This window comes from Plecotus auritus (genome assembly GCF_963455305.1).
Source record: "Plecotus auritus genome assembly, chromosome: 8".
Lineage (NCBI taxonomy): Eukaryota > Metazoa > Chordata > Mammalia > Chiroptera > Vespertilionidae > Plecotus > Plecotus auritus.
This window is the reverse complement of record NC_137782.1, coordinates 80,242,035-80,263,687: the sequence shown is the minus strand read 5'-3', so window position 1 is coordinate 80,263,687 and position 21,653 is coordinate 80,242,035. Positions and strand designations below refer to the sequence as shown.

The 21,653-nt window shown below is 45.9% G+C and overlaps 1 protein-coding gene across 1 annotated transcript in view; it reads left to right on the top strand.

Moving 5' to 3' along the window:
* BFSP1 (beaded filament structural protein 1) overlaps positions 1-21,653 on the top strand; it is a 73,263-nt gene that overhangs the window by 40,856 nt on the left and 10,754 nt on the right. Inside the window, exons 4-7 of the mRNA XM_080683686.1 lie at positions 4,191-4,251; positions 9,970-10,065; positions 13,759-13,851; positions 17,962-18,069. Of these exons, the coding sequence (XP_080539812.1) occupies positions 4,191-4,251; positions 9,970-10,065; positions 13,759-13,851; positions 17,962-18,069 (358 nt within the window). The remainder of the gene's footprint in view (positions 1-4,190; positions 4,252-9,969; positions 10,066-13,758; positions 13,852-17,961; positions 18,070-21,653) is intronic.

The following is a 21,653-nucleotide window of genomic DNA, read 5'->3' as shown; positions in this document are numbered from 1 at the left end:
CTTTCTTTTTTTTTTACAGTAGACCCTTTAGCATTTCTTGCATTGCTGGTTTGGTGGTAATAAATTCCCTTAGTCCTTTTTTGTCTGTGAAGCTCCTGATTTCACCTTCAATTTTGATTGACAGCCTTGCTGGGTACAGTATTCTTGGATTCAGCCCCTTCCTTTGCATGACTTTGTATATTTCATTCCATTCCCTTCTGGCCTGATGAGTTTCTGTTGAGAAATCAGTTGCTAGTCTGATGGGGGTTCCTTTGTATGTAACTTTCTGTCTCTCTCTTGCTGCTTTTAAGATTCTTACTTTGTCGTTGGTGTTTGCCAATTTAATTATAATGTGCCTTGGCGTCGGTCTTTTGGGGTTCATTTTGCTTGGGACTCTGTGAGCTTCTTGGATTTGTGTGGGTTTTTTCTTCCCTATATCTGGGAAATTTTCTGTCATTATTTCTTCAAAGAGGTTTTCTATTCCTTGCTCAGCTTCCTTTCCTTCTGGAACCCCTATTATGCGGATGTTGTTTTGTTTCGTGTTGTCCCAAAGTTCCCTTAGACTCTCCTCCTGCCTTTTAATTTTTTTTTCTAGAAGTTGCTTTTCTTGGGTATTTTTTTCCATCTTGTCTTCTAGCTCACTGATGCGGTCCTCTGCTTCTTCTAGTCTACTCTTGATGCTTTCTATTGAGTTCTTTACAGCAGCGATGTCATTTTTCATTTCTTCTTGGTTCTTCTTCATTTCCTCTTGGTTCTTGCTCATATTGTCGAATTTGTCTTCCATTCTTTTCAGCCACCTTATGACCATTTCTCTGAATTCTTTTTCTGGAAGGTTGCTTGCCTCCATTTCGTTTACTTCCTTTTCTGGTGATGCCTGCTTTTCTTTCATATGCGGGCTGCTTCTTTGTCTCCCCATGGTCTCTCTTCTCTGGGTGTCTGGTTATGTAGTTCTCTCTCTCCTGGGTTGATTTAAAGGCACAAAATACAGCACTACCAGGTACAACTCACAAGGCACTGAACAGAAATGTATTCACGATATTAATAACCTCCAATAAAGGTGACCACCAGAGAAAGGCAAATTAGGTGATAGGAGAGAAAGAAGAAGAGGAAAAAAGAAAGAAAGAAAGAAAAAAAGAAAAAAGGAGTGTGAAAATGAAATTGGGAAAAGGGAAAGTAAAGAGAAAAAAAAAAAAGTAAGAGAGACAAGAAAGTGACTAAGAGAGAAAGGGGAACAGACTATATATATTGGGGATAAAACTCCAATAGAACAATCACTAATCCCGGCAAATGCCAGCAACAAGTGCCTGGGGATTAATACAAACTACAACACCAACTAATATGGATTGAGGCAAGGGAAAGCTGAAGCACAAAACAAACAAAAAAATAAACAAAAGAAGAATAAGCAAAACAATCTCACAAAAACAGCATAAAAATTGGATATAATCTACATTCAAGCAAACAACAACAAAAGGACAGAGAGAAGGACAAGTTTATGGATAGCTCAGACAGCGAAGGGAGAGGTGTATGTGGACTTGGAGCAGGGGATTAGAGATTAGATATGTAAGTAGGGTGAAATTTTAACAAGGGGTAAACAGAAAGAATAGGGAAAATCTAAAGCAGTAAAAGGGTAAGACAAACAGGACACTGAAAAGGGGGAGGTTAGGAAGAGAGTGATGGCCTAAAGGTAGAGTTGAGATAGAGTAAAACGATGCTAAAGGAAAGATAAAAAATAGAATGTAGAACTCTAATCCCAAAATAAAATGAAGAGAAAATAAAATGACACTTTAAAAAAAAAAGATAAAATAGCAGTAGTAATAATACGGATTGAAAATAAAAATGTAATCATTAAAAAGGTAAAATCAAGTGATGAAAAAAGAAAAAAAAGTTTCTTGATTAAAGGATGCAAAAAATGAAAATAAAAAAAATAAAAAAATAAAAAAATAAAAGGTAAAAATAAAATGTGAAGTAGTGAAGGTCATTCACTTCCTCTGTTTTTCTGTTTGGCACGCCTGTTTCTCAGTCCAGACAGTATTGCAGTTCCCTGCGATCCACTGCTCTTCGGTGTTGTAAGCCAGTCCTGATTTTAAGCAGGCGGTGTGTCTTAATTTCTCGTATTCCTTTATTTTTGATTACGCAAGAGTCAATTTGTGATTCAGCCCCTGGGTGGCAGTGTTTCTGGATTGACTTCCGGGTCTATCTATGGCCTCTCTAGGCAGTGTTAGAGCCTTTTTTCTCTGTGGCACTGCCACCGGCCTGTGGGCGTGGTCTGCCTCAGAGCTGACTCTCTGATGGTCACTCCCCGCTCCGATCCCCAGGTTCCAGAAAAACAACTTTCCCCTGCAGTCTCCCAGGGTGTCCCCAACTGGGTGATCCTATGTATTGGGCTTAGTAATCAGAAGCAAGGATTTGAAGAGGAAAAAGCCCAAGTGTGCGAACTCCAGGACTGCGAGTAAACCCAGGCACAAAGGGAGCGCACGGGCTGCGCGTAAGTCTGGACAGCCTGAAATTCTTAGGGTGTCCCTGCACTTCAGATCAAAATGGGTTGCTTTTTAGAGTGCCCTTCTCTTAGCAGCTCTGAGGACCCCTTTCCACAATCACAGATCACGCCAGCCCCTACAGCCACGGATTTTTCTAGGCACAGACTTCCCTGGTCCTCCAGCTCCCGCAAAACGCGCGTTCCTCTCTCCCGCCGGGACCAGAGACCTCACCTTATCCCAGGCGAAATCTGACCTTTCCGTGGTGGAGTGTAGAGCTCCTCTGAACCCGTGTGCTTGCGCCAGTTGGGGAGCGTTGTTCTGGGGCTCGCAGCTGTTCCTGGGGTGCCGCAGTTGTGGATTCTCAGGCTTCAGATAAGCTCCACTTTCCGGATCAAGATGGCGCAGACTCCGCGTCCAAGCCCGCAGCTCCGGGAGGGGACCCAGCCGCAGTTGGTGCTGCCAGGTCAGGGGAACCCCGTTCAGCAGTCCCCCACCTCCTTCTGGAATTCAGCTGTCTCCCAACCAGCCAACAAACACTCCTTGTGCGTCCCTCAGCTGTTCTTTCTTTCTGCTCCGGGACAAGGCTCGGAACACGTCTGTCTATTCCGCCGCCATTATTCCCTCTCTGTGCAACTGTGTTTTAATTTGATTTCATGCCTCTCTTAGTTTGGAGTCTTCTAGGAGTGAAGCCTGAGACGGGGGCTTGAGGGCAAGTAGCTTATTTGGGAGGTGATCTCAGGGAGCACAGGTTGGGGAGTGAGGAAAGGCAGAAAGGGAAGGCAGCTAATGCTGAGTGCATTATTCAGCAAGTTCCCCCTGTGGCAACTGAGACTAACCTGTGGGGTGGAGGACACACCTCACTTGTCCCAGATGAGGGAAAGAGAGCTGGGGTATTGATGCACCCACTCACCTTCCTGCCAGGGGCACCCTCTGGCCCATCTAGCCTGTCCTGCTCACTGGCTCAGAGCAGGTCTTTGGTGTCAGGGATGATGCCACAAAGATTGCCCTGCCCTATAGATAGATCATAAAATGTTATTTCTGGTGACAACTCTTATTTTGGGCTAGGCCCCTCATTTAAATTCTTTAAGGATGAGGTAAAAGTTTCTTGTGTGCCCACAGGGTCTTGATTGCCTGTAGCTCAAAATAATTCACATGCCGGAGTGGCACATTTTGGGGAGGCCTATTCTGAACCCATTTAGTGGTAAGAATACGTTTTTCTTTCAGGGTTTTGTGAGGGTTAAATGGCATAATCCAGAGACACTGACACATGTTGATAAATATAGGAGTGTAGGAAATCTACACAAGGTCAGGTCAATGGTGTTGTCAGGCAGGGCAGACTCCCAGGCTATGTATCACTGTTGCACTTGGATTCCAGGTGTGCTGAGATGTGATTCCCTCATCCTTGGTGGCTGGGAGGGACATGCTGGGGGATTGGGATTGGGCCTCCAGACGGGAAGACTCCTGTACCATTTACTAGTACTGCTCCCAGTTTATCATGTGCAATGCCCATGTGCGATGCCCATGTCAGCACTTCCTGTGTGTGGCAGGATGTGAAAGAGGTTGGGAAGCAGCGGGCTTGAAAAGGCAGCATCAGCTTCTGCTTTAAAATTAGGGACCTCTTCTAAAAAAGAGGGCATAATACTCATATCGGATTAAATTTAATGCTGATTGTGTGATCAATTCTTGTGGAATCGTAGAAGCTGCTCAACTTTCACTTATATGTGCAATTTGCAGGTATGAGAATGAATGTGAATGTCAAGTGCTGCTAAAAGAAACGGTTCAGCAACTTAACAAGGTGAGCTGAGCATATTTTTGGGTTTGAGTAGATTAATGACAGGATTGAACTAAATGGCTGCGATGAGTGTTACCCACACTCCTCTTTGTGGTATTTCAAGATTCACCTATTTATTTTGCTGTCACTCTACTTCTTGACTTCATAATTTCAACTAAATCTTTGTGTGAACTCACACACCCAAACACACACTCCTATACCGCAGGATACAGGATCTTGAGAGAGAACCTGGCAGGTGAAAGCTGGACCTTCAGGTTCTCTGTCCATTAAGATCATCAAGTGGGAAGAAGGAGATGAAATGGAAGAGTATAATTCACATCCTGTTTGCTGGTCATATCAATGATTTTGGTTGACAAATCTTTGAATGTGTACACATATTAGATCAATAAGGTTTTGGCTATCAACACAGTCTCAATGCACATTTCCTTTTGTCTCAGTAAAGGGATTCATCCCTGGGTGTGGCCATGGAAAAGGGGAGTTTAGGAGGAGGCTGGGGAGAGGAGGATTGAGGAGGAATGTGGAGGGAGAAAGCAGAGTCAGGAAATGAGGCAGTGGGAAGAGAGAGGATGGAGCGTTGTCAGCAGGCCCAGCCCCTCTCTCCAGGCCAGCCTGAGCACCAGGAAGGAAAGTGACTGAAAAATTTTTGGAATGTTTTTTTGACATCCAGGATCAAAGTAGGTGTTTTTTTTTTTTTTTTCCCAAAGTAAACCTAATTAGCTAGAAATCTTAATGAACTTGAATGCTCATTCTTTGGGGTCCTCAAACTTTTTAAACAGGGGCCCAGTTCACTGTCCCTCAGACTGTTGGAGGGCCAGACTATAGTTTAAAAAAAAAATAACTATGAACAAATTCCTATGCGCACTGCAGGCCCTGGACGAGTCGGCTGCTAAGCAGGACAGGCAGCGGCACCCGGCAGGCCGGATAAATGTCCTCGGCAGGCCGCATGTGGCCCGCAGGCCGTAGTTTGAGGATGCCTGCTAGGAGTTTGTGTGTGTGTATGTGTTAATTAGGCTGCTCAGCAGGATTTTTAATGACTTTCTATGAGTGGGTTGGCAAGGCTGATTTTTCAAGGATTCATTGGATTCTAGTTATTCCTCCAGTGCCTTTCTCAGAAGTGGTCCAGATCAGTGAGTGGCTCTGAAACGTCCGTGTGCATGGGCAGCACCTGGAGTTCATGTTAAAATGCAGATTACTGGGCCCAGAACTGAGGCCTTCTCATCCAGTAGGTCTAGGATCTGCCAGATATTTAACATTTCTAATAATTTCTCAGGTGGCATGGTCCAGGGACCACACTTGGAGAACCACTGACCTAGATCTAAAACACACACCATATCAGGGTTGGAATGCTTCCTAAAACTGGACTATTGACCCAGAGTCTCTGTTCGGAAACATCTGGACGTTTCTGCTGGGGGAGCTTTGGAAAGTGCAGCTGACAGTATCCAAAGCACAATAAAAGCACAAGAGTCTGCACATTTCTGAGTTCTGGTACAAACAAAAGAAAACACTTCCAAACGAATTCTCAACATACCAGCAATTGCATATTCCAGTGGCACCTCCTCACCTTCGGGAGTTTTCTGGGGCAGTTTGTCAGGTGATTGTCTTCAAAGGGAGAGAATGTGCTTGTGAAGCACCTGATTAATCTGTCCTTTATGGACAAATGTTGGGTGGGCATTTTAAAGGGCTGGCTGATGGGACCTAAGAGTGGTGGTTTTGGCATGATCCTAAGAGGGAGGTGGGGGGAGAATGACTGCTGAGGTTGGGGTGGGGCAGAGAGTTCTCAACCATCTTAATTTAGACCAAAAGTTCATCCATAATTGATACACAATTACTGGAGCTGAAGAACTGGAAGTTAGGTTTCAGGGACTATGTGCTATTGCTAAAAAGGGATCAAACACTCAATTTTAGAAATAGAAGGAACCCTAGAAGTCATTGATTCTCAAACTATTTATCTATTTATTTATATTTTTATTGTTTTCAGAGAGGAAGGGCGAGGGAGAGATAGAAACATCAATGATGAGAGAGAATCATTGACTGGCTGCCTCCTGCATGCCCCCTACTGGGGATGGAGCCCCAAACCCGGGCATGTGCTCTGACCGGCAATTGAACCGCGACCTCCTGGTTCATAGGTCGACACTCAACCACTGAGCCCCGTTGGCTGGGCGATTCTCAAAATTTTTAAAGCCACATTCTTCAAACAAAATATTGCAGAGAAGCCAATGTATGGAGCCAAAGCAGAGATCTCTTTTAAGGACATGATAGTGGGACAGGCACCCCATCCACCCAGCAGCCCTCCTCCCTCAGAGCCCTTTCAAGCAACTCCATGGAACCTGAGGGCTCTGCCAAGTGCAGCTTGGAAACTAGTCTGCCCCACAGATGGGAAGGCTGAGTTCAGACTGATCCAGTGGGTCATGAAGCTAGTTAATGAAAGTTAATAGAAGACAAGGGGACTAGAATCTGTGTTGGGCTTCTCTCTGCTTCTCAAGAGTTGAGTGCTGAATTCTCATCTCACCCTCTGAGGCAGAGAAACTCACCTCTGAACTGTTGCTACAGGGGGTTGTCCAGCTGAGAGACTCATTCATTTTCTCCTGTCCCTCAGTGGCCCAGGGTCGCTCCTGGGGTGCTAATGCCCACACTTCTGGACTGTGCCTCCAGTCCATAGAGATACAGGACACCATTAGTGTGCTTAGCTTATGTGTGTGACCTTGGGGGTGATCCAGGGTGCCAGGGCTGACTGGCAGACCCTGAGTGATGGGTGAATAAATTACTCTGACACACATTTCTGTGAAAGAGAGGCTAAGGGACTGTTTTGCTTTAGGAGCAAACAGCTTTCTTTGTTCGCCTGCTTCCTTAGGCTTTTATTGTAACCACAGCTTGAACTAAAACTAACCTCTAGATGCAATCAGCAGGGTAAGCATCCTTGAGAAAATACCTGTATCTGTAGTGTTTTTCAAACAAGGATGCTTTGAAGTCTAAACATAAAGATTCTAGTAAAACACCCGGGTGTCAGACTTGTTTGGAAAAGTCAAGGCAGGGGCTGCCGCCTTTGGCAGGTCCCCTCAGAGGCCTCCGACCTTTCAGAGATCCTCCTTACAGACATTCCAACCAAGTCCCGTGCTTCCCCACACCAGGGGAGATGGATGGGGCACCAATATCAAGTGTGAAGGGGCCATCTTTACCCAGAGACACTGGCTTTGTGTCTGTCTCCTGGGGGACAGATTCCCTGACTGTCCTTGGGAGGTAGAGAATGAACCATGGACCCAAAGACCCTACTCCTGCCTATACCTGCCACAGAAGGGCTCGGGTCTGTGGTCCTTTCTTCCTTCTGTCTCGTCACCCAGTGTCGGTGTTCCTGATACAAAGGAAGGGATTTCAGAGTCTTCAGAGGAAAGAATTAGGTACGTGGAAATTAGTGTATAGAGATACGAGGGGATTCACCTTGGAGCAGAAACCTGGAGGACTCACTGAGGAAGAATGAGATGCTCCACTGTGCCTAAGATTAATTTTGGTGAGCTGTGTCATCCAGCCTGGGACTCACTCCAGGCTAGGCATGGCTGGGAGCAACTGAAATGCAGATAATTCAAATTGCAATGTGTTATAAGTATAAAATATACACCAGGTTTCAAAGACCTAGCCTAAGGAGAAGCATGTAAATTATCATTAATAACTTAAAAATATTGGTTACATGATGAAATGACAATATCTGGGGTATATTTCATGGAAGAAAATGTTAAAATTACTTTTACCCATTTATTTTTATTTTATTTAATGGGGCTACTAGAGACACTTTAAAATTATGCCTGAGGCTTGCTGTATTGGAATAACTTAATTTTTACTTGCATAAGTTTATGCAAAAAGGAATGCTTTAAGACACATTGCTAATGATTGCAAATTAACTGATTTGATCTTATAGAACTTTTTAGCTCTTTAAGATAAACTAAAAGGTTTTTGTGGTAGATAAAATAGCTTCAGAAGTTTGAGTTGGTTGAGGGTTGGCCACTCCCCTACAATCTTGCTGACATTTCAGACCAGATTCACACAAGGCATATATTTCTTTTCAAAAAAATATTTTTATTGATTTAAGAGAGGAAGGCAGAAGGAGAGAGAGATAGAAACATCAATGATGAGAAACAATCATTGATCAGCTGCCTCCTGCATGCCTCCTACTGGGGATTGAGCCTGCAACCCAGCATGTGCCCTGACCAGGAATCAAACCACAACCTCCTGGTTCATAGATTGATGTTCAACCACTGAGCCATGCTGGCCAGTCTATTTCTTTCTTTCTTTTTTTTTTTAAGTTTACTTTTTTATTGTTGACATATATTTCTTAAGTAACATTTATTTTGCTGCAGACCCCCAAAAGTTCATAAGCCTGTTTCCTAGGCTCCATGAAGTCCCTGATGTTTTAGGAGCTAAGGCAACACTTTGCATGAAAAATTCATTCAAGGCAGGTAATCCAACAGTCAGAATCCTGGTATCCTTATTGTCAGCACCAGACATTCTCATATCTTCCTTCTCCAATGGTCTTTTACAGAACAATTAAGGAACCAGGTGTCTTTCCTAAGAGAACAGGCCATAGGCCTTCCCAGAACCTAAGTCCATTAGTGCAATGGTGGGAGTATCTCAAAATATCTTAACCAGTCCACATACCTGACGCTCTTAACCCTGTTCATGCAAGAATGGAGAGTGTCTTAAATATTTTAGCCAAACCATACATATTCCTTTATTAATGAGAGCCCATTGCTGACATCCATCATGCTTTTTAACAAGTCATTAATAAGTCAGTAAAAATTCACTTAGTGAGGCCCCAGGTATTGGCAGGTGTACATGGCAGAGGTGCCTTGAGTCCAGGTCATGTTCACCTGTAATGTTGCACTAGACAACTGAAGTGTTTAAGTCAATTCCAGTTGTCATGGTACTATCTTATTAAGAGCACAAACAGCTCTTCAACCTATTTGGTTCATTCAAACAAGATCAATCAGAGAAAAGTCGGTGAATTATCAAAAAGTTTGGTGATAACATTCAACCTCCTGTCGTAACTTATTTCCAAATTTAAAGGAATGAATGCCGCTCACTGCAGCAGTCACTATAAAATGCATGCTGTATTAGAGATACGTAGCCTCAGGGAGGTGTGCAACAGTCCTTGGGAGAAATGATTAAATTGAAGGTTTCAGTGTTAAGGGAAAACTATTTCTTAGTCTTAGAAACATAACCCACTGATAATGAGATATAGGACAAATATAGGTGTAACTTAAATTTTAAGGTTGTTGGTCGGTAAATATACCCTAACATTGTTCCTGATCTGTCTGGATCAAGGTTTTTCAGCCCTGGCACTAATGACATTTTGGACTAGATGATTATTTGTTGTGTGGGGCTGTCCTGTGTATTGTAGGATATTTAGCAGCATCCCTGGCCTCTACCCACTAGATGCCAGTAGTAACACCCCACCACCCAAGTGGTGACAATAAAATGTCTTCAGACATTGCCACATGTCCCCTTAGGGGCAAAAATCACTCCCATTGAGAACTGCTATTCCAGACCAGGTCCATTGGGTAACCCAATGCCTTGCTAGAAATGCAGAATCGTAGACCCCTCCCAGACCCACGGGACAACAATCTGCATTGTAGTAAAACTCGAAGGGGTCTGTGGGTACACGCACCTGGCCAATTCCACACCCATCTCTGTGCCCCACAGAGTCGGATGTGTAATGCTTTCTCATTGTAGGAAGCTGATGAAGCCTTACTGCGTAATCTGCACCTTCAGATTGAGGCCCAGTTTCTGCAGGACGATATCAGTGCAGCAAAGGACAGGTACAAAAAGGTAACCACAACCCTTCTGATGCTCTTCTCCCAGGCAGTCCAGGGCACTCGTGGCTGAAAAGTGAGACTGCTAGACTGGGTTACTTTTGTGTGCATTGCTCCAGAATCAAGTGGGAGATGGGTTGGTTGCTACACAGTTCTTAGTGAGCTAGACATGTGTAGAGGAAGAGGCAAAAGTGTGTGTGTGTGTGTGTGTGTGTGTGTGTGTGTGTGTGTGTGTGTTGGATGGGGTGTTGGGAACTGGTACATTACAGTTCACAGAGAGATTTTACATAGATATGTCTTGAATAAACTACAGCCTATAAATTGTTTCAGCTCAGAAAATGCAGAACAATATATATGTTTTAACTCTTCCTCTGAGCCAATTAATTGAGGCATTCAAGGGCCTTCTCTCATGTAATGCTCTTCTCTGCCCCCTAACCCACCAGCTTCTTAAAGGCCTGACTTTGGCGGGGGGAGGCGCTCGATGAACTGGAAAAATCAAATCCTGGAACTGTGTGATCATGGACAAGTAGCCTAACCTCTCTGAGCTTTTTTATCTTAAAAATGCAAATGACAGTCCTAGTGGATTTGGCTCAGTGGATAGAGCATCAGCCTGAGGACTGAACGGTGCCGGGTTTGATTCCTGTCAAGGACCCCTACCTCTGTTACAGGCTTGATTCCTGGACCTGGTCCGGGTGAGTGCCGGAGGCAACCAATTGATGTGTCTCTCTCATATCGATGTTTTTCTCTCTCCCTTTCACTCTAAAAGTCAATGGAGAAATATCCTCGGGTGAGGATAAACCACAACAAAAAACAAAACAAAAAATCATGACAATGATGGACTCTCCTTCCTACAAGGCTGTGTGGTTAAATTCGTGTAGCTGACCTGTGGCCATGACCCTGTGGGTTGACCTTTGCAGTGAGCTCTGGCCTCCCTCTAACTGTCATTATCGGCAGCCCTGCCTCCATACTTTCTACAGGCAGTAAGAGCTGCTGTGCCTCATGGGAAGTGTTGGGAAATGAATGCCCTGGAGCAGCCTTAGCCAGTGATGGATGTGAGTTGCTGGATATGTCCCCAGCTATCTCTTACCTGCTGTTCTGCACCGGCCTCCAGAGATCCCCACTGGGCCTCAGCTCCCAGTGCTCACAGTGGTAACTTACCTGGTAAAACATCCCTTTTTGGCTGCCTTCCCCTTCCTATCTCACCTCCTCACTGTACTACTTATGTTTCCTGGCATCTTTGTCTAAGTAAACTATTTGCACTCAGATCGTTTTCTTTTCTTTTTTTTTAAAGTATATTTTTATTGATTTCAGAGAGAAAGGGAGTGGGAGAGATAGAAACATCAATGATGAGAGAGAATCATTGATCGGCTGCCTCCTGCACACCCCACACTGGGGGATCGAGCCTGAAACTTGGTCATGTGCCCTGACCGGGAATCAAACCGTAACCTCCTGGTTCATAGGTCAATGCTCAACCACTGGGCCACGCTGGTGGGGCTGTACTCAGACCGTTTTCTTAGGATCTGTTGTAGTCAGCTTGAGTTGCTATAAAAAAATACCACAGATCGAGTGTCTTATAAGCAACAGAAATTTATTTCTCACAGTTCTGGAGGCTGGGATACCAAGATCAGGGGGCCAGCCTGGTAAAATTCTGGTGAGGGCCCTCTTCCTGTCTTCTCCCTGTGTGCTCATCTGGCTCTTCCCAGGAGCATGTGCTTGAGAGAGAGAGAGCCAGCTCTCATGCCTCTTCTTATGAGGGCACCAATCCCATCCCAGGGCTCCACCCTTATGACCACATCTAAATCTAATTATTTCTCAAAGGCCCAGCCTCCAAATACCGTCTTACTGGGAGTTAGGACTTCCACATGTGAATTGGGAGGGACACAGCATTCAATGTATAATAGTCTTCTTCTGAGGAAACCCAAACTGAGGCTCCATGATAATGCAGGTGAAGCACCTGGTGTAACCTGGACTTTGGCCAGTGCTCAGCAAGCATTAGATCCCCTTCCTGCCTCAGTGTGTACCTGCTTCAGCACAAAGGTAGGCTTGTTGCTATTCACTGAAGGGATGTTCCCTCCCGTTGGCTTCCTCCAACTTTCCATCAGGCCCAGCCTGGATCCTCCTCCTCTCCTGACTCTGCTGTACTTTTCTGGAATCCTGGGAGCAGTACCTGGGGGCAGTTTCTAAGCAGCTTAAAACATTCTTCAGGGCAATTTACAGTAATCTTATATAATAAAAGCCTAGTATGCTAAGTGTCCACTTGTTGGGTCGACTGTTCAACCAATCAAAGTGTAACATGCTAATGATATGCTAAGGCTGCTCAACCACTCGCTATGATGTGCACTGACCACCAGGGGGCAGACAGTTGACCAGTCGACCAGTCGCTATGACGTGCGCTGACCACCAGGGGGGCATATGCTCCGAACAGTAGGTTAGCTTGCTGCTGGGGTCCAGCCGATCGGTACTGAGCGAGATGGGCTGGACATGCCCTGGAGCCCTCCACGGTCCCTCCCCAGCTGCCAACCTCCTGCGTCCCTCCCCTCCCTGGCCTCGATTGTGCACTGGTGGGGTCCCTCTGCCTGGCCTGCACCCTCTCACAATCTGGGACCCCTTGGGGGATGTTGGAGAGCCGGTTTTGGCCCAACGGCGGAACAACCAGTTGCTGTGATGTGCACTGACCACCAAGGGGCAGACACTCAACGCAGGAGCTGGCCCTGGTGGTCAGTACGCTCGCACGGGAGCCTCTCCTGCCTTGCGGGGGAGTGGGCCTAAGCCAACAATCGGACATCCCCTGAGGGCTCCCGGACTGTGAGAGGGTGCAGGCCAGGCTGAGGGACCCCCCCTGAGTGCATGAATTTCGTGCACCGGGCCTCTAGTAATAATAATAATGATGATGATGAGCACTCACACTATAACACTTCCGTGCATAATCTCATTGATCCCAACAACAGCCTCTTAAGATAGTGTCTTAGGTCAGGTTCCCCATCAGCAGAGCCTAAGGTGGTGATTTTTGTGTGATTGCTGTTTGGGTGGAGAGCACCTAGGAGGAGGGGAGGGAGGAAGAGGAGCGGGACAGCATAGGGGTGGGAACTGGGCCACCCCGGTTCAGCTGGAGTCTCAGTCTGATCCCACTGCTGGGTTGGGGGCTCTGGGTCATGAGTCTCACCCCACTAGGCTGTTCCCACCTGAGGTAAAAGGGCTGGTCTTTTCTACTCCTGTGCCAGCTAGTCACTGGCCTGGGTTGGGTGGGAGTGGATTGGGAGGAGTTGAGCCACTTCCTGGACAAGATAACCATTGCCTGGCCTGGGCAGTTCTCTGGAGGGGGCACAGCTGTGAGACGTGTCATCAGTCCTCATGCACAGAGCTGGGCAGAGTGCTCTTCAGATTGTGATCCCACTTTTATAGAATAGCCTGAGTTTTAGGAGCTATTAATAGCTTGCCTCAGGCCTCATGCAGCTAGCAAGTGATTTTGTCTGGGACCCATGACCAAATTCTGTCCTTTGAATTCTGTGCCTGGCTCTGGGGTCAGAAAGGGCCCTTTGCATCCTCTGGGGCTTGGTCCTCCTCTGCTTCCCTCCTTAGCTCTGTCTGCAGGGCTCTGTGAAGACAGTGGTTCATCATGGAAAAGCATTCACCCCGGGGTCACCTAGTCCTGGAGGGAGAAACTCGGGCAGCTCAGCTTTTAATGAGAATGCTGTCTTTCCTCTGACAGAATCTTCTGGAAATTCAGACCTACGCCAGCCTCCTGCAGCAGATCACCCAAACCACCCCTCAAGCAGCTGCCATTACAGATGGGTCGAGGGAGGTAAGAGCCAGGGCCCAGGCTGCAGGAGAGCTCATTTGGAGGTCTTTGTTGCAGCACCTTGGGCCTGGTTCACACCCCCCCTGGAAAGGGGAAAGGTGTCAGGCGGATGGACTGCGCGGAGCTGCAGTGGGTTAGCTCCTCCCCACGCGACTTTGTGTTCACATTTGAAGTTTACTCTTGTTCCCCTACTCAGACTGTGAACGCTGCTCTTTAGACATCTGAGGATATAAACTGTGTCCCTGACCGTGTTCTTAGGAGTTTTCTCTTGAGAATCACGGGCTGTTCTTCATTGTATAGTTTATGGAAACGGCCAGTTTCCAAGGCCGGGTAGCCTTTCTGCTTCCTTACCGGCGGTGTTTGGGAGTTTGTGTTGCTTTGGTCCTTGGCTGCACTGGGCATGTCAGGTGTTTATTTGTTTTTGTTTTTGCTGTTCTAATAGGAATGTTGTGCATATCACTGTGGTTCTACCTGCCGCACCTAAGGACTAGTGATGGTGGACATTTTTTCCATCCTTATTTGTTGGAATAACTACTCAAGTCTTTTGCTCATTTTCAGATTGGGTTTTCTTATTCCTCATATGAATTTGACCATAAAATTTGAATACAGAGGGATTCAGGTAACTTGTGACTATATTTTCAAGATCTGGCTCTGCAAGTATGTGGCTTAAAAACTATTAGGAAAGGATAGAGATGAATGATGCTGACTTTTTAAAAATGGGGATTTGGATGTAAAACATTATTCCCAATAATATTCCACATTCCTTCTACACTTAACTGTCTAGCTGCTCAACAGGATATTGATGTATTTTTTTCTTAACATGTTCTATGGGATTTCGTGATACATAATATGACACATTCAAACATACATGGAAAGGATACAATTAAAACTGTCCTGGTTTCCGGAGGGTGTGGTATTCTGGTACAGGGTTCTGTGGACTGGTCAACTGATAAAAGTCTGTTGTTGTTGCTTTGTGTGTGTGTGTGTGTGTGTGTGTGTGTGTGTGTGTGTGTGTGTGTTTTGTAAGGATGACTTAGACAGTGGTTCTGAACCCTGGTGACACCTGGAATTGCCCAGAAGTCTACACAGACCACATGCCCAGCCAATTAATCCACCACCTGTATAACCAGTGGGCTGGGGTAGCTGACTACTTGCGTTTTTGTTTTAACTTAAATTTTTTATGTCAAAGTTAAAGAAATTCCCAAATTTACTTTCAAAGACACTCTTGAATCCTGCCAAGTAACATCTAAGAGGCAGAAAAGTTACTTTTTTGGGCCTTCATTGGGATATTTTTGTCTACTAACAATCATTTCAGGTTCCTGTTCTTCTCAACTGATGTATCCAAATTTGCTACAAAGGCCTAAAGTAGTGTTTCCTGAAACCTTAATTTCCTTTGTCAGCGATTTATTTCCAAATACCTCATTTTCATTTTGCAAACATTTTTTTCTTGTAATTTAGAGGTGTTTTACACCGTAACACACTTTTTATTTTATTTTTTAAAAATATATTTTTATTGATTTTAGAGGGAGGAAGGGAGAGGGAGAGAGATAGAAACATCGAGGAGAGAGAAACATCACCAATTAACTGCCCCCTGCACGCCCCTTACTGGGAATTGAGCCCACAACCCCAGGCAGGTGCCCTGACTGGGAAATGAACCATGACCTCCTGGTTCATGGGCCGATGCTCAACCACTGAGCCACATTGGCTGGACTATAGCATGCTTTTAAAATCATATCATCTTTTCCCTGTAACAGAATTCTTCTGAGTTGTAAGATTATAGAGGCTGTCTGGAATTACTTTGAGAGCATCAATGATTATTAGTGGATCATTAACATCGCCCAGGAACTTGTTAGAAATACAGAATTTGCATAAAAATCTCCATTTTAGCAAGATCTCCAGGGATCCATGTGCATGTTAAAGATGGAGAAACACAGATACCACATTCTTTATTAATCTTAGCTTAAAAACTCTACATATGAGTTAAATGGTCACTTTCAGGTTTGTTTCATTGATTCTTGTTAATGTCTTAGAAAATATGTCTACCACATTTGCTCAAATGAGGGTGTAATTAGCGGTGCTAATTACAGGAACAAGGTCAACTGGTTAACGTGTCGGTAAGCATCATATCAGTGCCCTCTAACCAGAGTCCACTGGGTTCACACCTGTAGTCACAAAAAGCTGAGTTCATTTTTCACTGCAGGAAGGGAGGGTGTACACCGTGGAGACTGTAGGGTATCTGTGGGGAAGGGTCAGGTAGGCAGGGCCCTGCTCTGGGTTGGGTGCTCTCATGAGGGGCTGGTCCTATGGCTGAGTATTTTGATAATTTCTATAAAGGGGGCAGAGAAATGGAGTGTGGCTAAAGCTGTACCTGGTAATTCAGCAGCATCACTTGTGTTATCAGGGAGAGTGGATGGTTGGCCATTTCTGTGGTTGCACAGAGGTCTTTTGATCTGAGCTCAGACACAGTTTCAGGGGGTCGTATTTCTGTCTGGTTCCCCCATGGTCCCAGAGTGACATCTTTGGATATTGGGGGTGGCATTGTTTATAAGTTTATGGTAGGGAGCATCATGGCCTGGCCGTTAGTGCCAGCTACCAGTGACAGCTGCAGGGCTGTCTTCCTTCCTCTTTAATAAGTATCCAAGGGCCAGCTATGTGAGAGGCACCCTGTAGGCAGGTGTGGGGAGGGATGTGAGATGAAGAAGGTGGGGCCAGACAAGCAGGCAGGGTGCTGGAGGGAGGCAGTCTCTCCAGCCCGAGGCTGCAGGTCTAGAGTTCGCAGTGTGGTATATATCCTCCATTTCCTGGTTCACATGGGCATGAGGCCCCTTCTGCTCCCAACCACCATCTTGTCTGCATCTTTGAGGTGGAAGGTGGGGACTAAGACACAGAGAAACAAAGAGGACAGAGACAAACGAACTTAGAGCCACTGAGAGCATGCATTCCTTCATGCACCCAGAAACACAAAACTGCACACCAGGAGAGGATTCTTGTGCAGTTACATCTCAAGTCCTGCCTTCCCTGTGTGGTCAGGCCACAGGGCCACACTCACTTCCTCCCTTTAAGCATGTCTGTCTTGCTCTAGCTGTCTCTCTGCCTGTGTGGTTGCTCCAGCCACTTTGCAGGGTGTTGGAGAGCAGGGGGCTGCCTTAAGCCTGTGGCCTTGAACATGGGTGCATTGGGAAAATGCTTGTTTCTGATTTTGCCTGGCTGTGAGGCCACATGCCCTGCGTCAGAAGGCACTGCTCTTGACCAGTCAGGCTCTCGTGAAGCAATTTGGACGTTTTCCAATAAACAGTGGAGAGGCGGGTTGGAAACGGGTGCCTGTTCTACAGAGAGTGGAGAGTTTGTGAGATCTCCAGGACGTTCCGTGAAGCATTGACAGGTGGCGCAGCTTCCTTACCATGTCCCCGGCTTCCCTGGTGCCCCTTGACTTCTGCTTTTTGAAGCAGCGATGTCTTAGCAGAGTTGATGGCTCAGGGCTCATACTGACCCGGCCGTCTGCACAGACATGGAGAGTAGAGCCCAATGGGAAACTGCCTTCCAAGTTTTCCTTTAGACAGAAGGGAAGGGGCCTTGTCCAGAATCTCTCATCCAGTTTGTGGCACAACTGCCTCTAAAGTACAGGTCTCCCGACACTGTCTCTGCACTTTACTTGCCCTCACAGCATTAATGGCTTAGAAGTTGGAGACAGACTGGATAACTCAAACAACAGGCATGTATTTTTCACAGTCCTGGAGGCTTCATGTCTAAGATCATGGTGCTGGCAGGTTTGGTTCCTGGTGCAAATCCACTTCCTGGCTTACATATGCCGGCCTCCTGCATGTCCTCACATTGTCTTTTCAGGATGCAGCACAAAGAGAGGGAGAGCTCTGGTGTCTTATAAGGACACTAATTCCATCCTGGGGCCCCACCCTCATAACCTCATCTAAATAATGACCTCCTGAAGGTCCCACCCACGGGGGGTTAGGGCTTCAGCATATGGATTTGTAAGTGGGGGGACAAACATGCAGAACATAATGGGGTCCCATGCCTTCCTTGTCCTTTCCCTTTTTGGATTCTCTGGCCTGGTACGTCAAGTGTGTGTGAGTTCTGAATCTGGCCTTCTTTGTGCAGGAGAAGCTTCTGATGGAACGAGAGGCGACCACCCTTCAGGGTCAGCTGGAGGAGAGCCAGGAAGTCCTGTCTCTCCTGCAGGCACAGAGAGCCGAGCTGCAGGCCCAGGTAGGCCCTGCGTCCTCTTGTCTACTGCTTCCTGTGGGGCATTCAGCCACCCGTGTGAACCAGGGTTTACAACATGTTTTATTCAGTGTCAGGTGTCTGCAGAGGAGTGCACACGTATCCAGTTCAGTGATTCTCACAAACTCAACACACCTATGTGCCTGGGGTTGCCTAGTTTAAACTTAAATTGTTTTTAAAAATAATAAGAAATGGACACATGTTGGGATTTTTATTCTATACTTCCTCAAATCTGTGCTTCCTGTTTCTCTCCTCATGACTGCAAATTGCTCCTTTGGATTACAAACCCGGGAAAGAGTATTTACCCTGCTCAGAATTTCTTAGTGGAAAACTCTCATATCCACCCCTCCCCCCCCTTTTGGGGGCTAAATCTTATTTTGAAAACTAAACTCAACAGAAAAGCTCCATCCTGTTTCCATGGTACATGCTTTGGTAACTTGGTAGTGTTTGGCTTCCTTTGAGGCCCTGAGAGGATATACGGCAGGTGTGTGTGTGTGTTGTGTGTGTATGCACATGTGTGTATGTGTACATGTGTGTAATATGTACATGTATATATGTATGTATAGAAGTGTGTGTATCCTATATTATAAAAGGGTAATGTGCAAATTGACTGAATGGCGGAATGACTGGTTGCTATGATGTGCACTGACCACCAGAGGGCAGATACTTAATGCAGGAGCTGTCCCCTAGTGGTCAGGTGCTCACAGGGGGAGCACCGCTCAGCCACAAGCTGGGCTGACGGCTGACAAGTTCAGTGGCAGTGGCGGGAGCACTAAGGATGTCCAACTACCCTGTACGGGGAGCGGGCCTAAGCCGTCAGTCAGATATCCCCCAAGGGCTCCGGGACTTTGAGAGGGTGTAGGCCAGGCTGAAGGACCCCGCGCCCAAGTGCACGGATGTCGTGCACCGGGCCTCTAGTATATTTATATGTGTATATATGTGTATGTGTGCACATGTGTGTGTGACTTCACTAGAATCAACTGGAATTAAAAAAGAAGAAATGGACAACAATAGACCAAGGTAGGGAAAGAAACAACAGAGTGCATAGCAATAAAAAAGTAGGATTTGTTTTGTGAAACCTTGTTTTAAATATGTAGGTATACTTAAATGTATCTATTTGTTCAAATACACATGTGTATGATTGGTGTGGTTTTTGATGTAACCGGTGTTTCTCCCTGTGGCTCTGGGAAGAAGCTGATGAGCACTGTCCCGATGCTGAGAAAGGCGAGAGCCCAGGCCAAGGTGGTGAGTTCAGTTCCAGGGCAAAGAAGCTTTCTCCCTCCATGTCCATTTGAGTGCTTGTTGAGTATAAAAATAAAACATTGCATAAAGGATGAACCTACTTTCTGAGAGTATGAAATAAAACTCTCTGAGTGGTTACCTGACCCCACCTGCAGCTGCTGCAGAAAGACTTACTCATTTTACCCTGATGTCATTTTCTTTCTGAATTTCAGGGGTGGCAATAGGGGCTTCACCTCTTCTGTGCCGTGCCCCCCACTGCTAGTCTGGTGAAGCTCATGGACCCCCCTCAGAAAAATGTTAAATATATGTACATACAATAAAGTACACATAATGAAGAGGAAGCCAATTATATTGAAACAATTATCAAATTATTACCAAAGCATATCCTATGTAATATGTGTGCTTATATACACTATCTCCCCTTATCTGTGGTTTTGCTTTCCATGATTTCAGTTATCTATGGTCAGCTGTGGTGTGAAAATATTAAATGGAAAATTCCAGAAATCAACAACCCATTAGTTTTAAATTTAGTGATGTTCCGAGTAGTATGATGAAATCCTGTGCTGTCCCTCTCCCTCCCACCCAGGGTGTGAATCATCCCTTTGTCCAGCGTCTCCACACTATATATGTTTTCTGCCCGTTAGTCATTTAGTAGTCATCTGGGGTTATCAGATCCACTGTTGTGGTATCACAGTGCTTGTGTTCAAGTAACCATTCTTTTACTTAATAATGGCCCCAAAGCACAAGAGTAGTGATGCTGGCAATTCCTATATGCCAAAGAGAAGCTGTAAAGTGCTCCCTTTAATTGGAAAAAGGTGAAAATTCGGTACTATCTTCGGTTTCAGGCATCCACTAGGGTTCTTGGATCATATCCCCCTCAGATAAGGGGGCGACTGCTATAACAAACTATAGCAGTAAGTCTGATGAAACACGTTGTGTTAGTTTTCTCTTCCTGCCACAGCGAATTACCACAGATGCAGGGGCTCAAACAGCACTCCTTTATCTCACAGTTCTAGAGGTCAGAAGTCTGGGCAGGCTGGTTCTGGGTCTCACAGGCTGAAATAAAGACATTGGCCTGCCTGGGTACCCTCATCTGGAGGCTCTAGGGGAGAATTGCTTCCAGTGTCATTCAGGGTGTTGGCCGAATTCAATTCTATGTGCCTGTGGGCCCAAGGACCCTGTTTCTTGGCTGGCTATTGGCTAGGAGTTGTTCTAGAGGCCACCAGCATTCATTGGTTGTGGCCCCCTTCATGTTCAAAGCCAGCCATGGTGCTGCGCATTTTTCTTGTGCATTTTATCATTCTGACTTCTGCTTTTAAGGTCTCATGTGATTAGGAATAACTAGAATAATCTTTGTGTTTTTTAAGGTCAACTGATTAAGAACCTTAATTATATCTGCAAAGTCCCTGTCAACATGTAACAAACATATTCATGAGTGTAACACCAAGCGGCAAAGGTCATGGGGACTGGAATTTTGCTTAGTTAGCTTTAATTAAAATACAGATGTGACTGGGCCTACCCAAGAGTTTCTGACTCAGTAGGTATGGCCCAAGAATTTGCATTTCTAGGTTCCCAGGTGCTGCTGCCAGTCCAGGAACCACACTGGGGTAAGGTGGGTACCAAGTTGCGTCAGAATGTTCTATATTTGGTCCACCTAAGTCCCTGGCTCGGGTCCTCCACAGAAGGTGTTGATGGCTGGCTTTTTGCTGATTTTAAAAGGTTTTAGTGGCTGCACAAAGTAGTAGCTAAACTGAGGCCAGCTATGACTGTGGGACTTGGTGGGGGATAGAGGAGGGAGAGCCCCTTGTGGCTTGGGGGCTCCAGCTGGACAGGGCTGTGGCAGCTGGTTCTGCCTGTGTTTAGGGCATCTGATGCTTTCAGAACCCTCCATAGCAGGGGCCTGAACCAGCAGCATCAGCAGCATCTGGGAACCTGACAGACCTGCACACTCAGGGACCCATCCCGGACCTACCGAATCAGCAAGCTCTGTTCCAACAGGTGTTTCCACAGGTTTAAATTTGAGGACACTAGTCCACAGGATGAGAGACACAGCACCCATCCCTTTGGGGGTGGCACTTCTTTTTTTTTTTAAAATCTTTATTGTTCAGATTATTACAGTTGTTTCTCTTTTTTCTCTCCATAGCTCCCCTACACCTGGTTCCCACCCGACCCCATGCCCCCACCCCTACTGTCCTGATCCCCCCCCACTATCCTCATCCATAGGTATATGATTTTTGTCCAGTCTCTTCCCACACCCTCAATACCCCTTTCCCCCCGAGGATTGTCAGTCCACTCCCTTTCTATGCCCCTGATTCTATTATATTCAC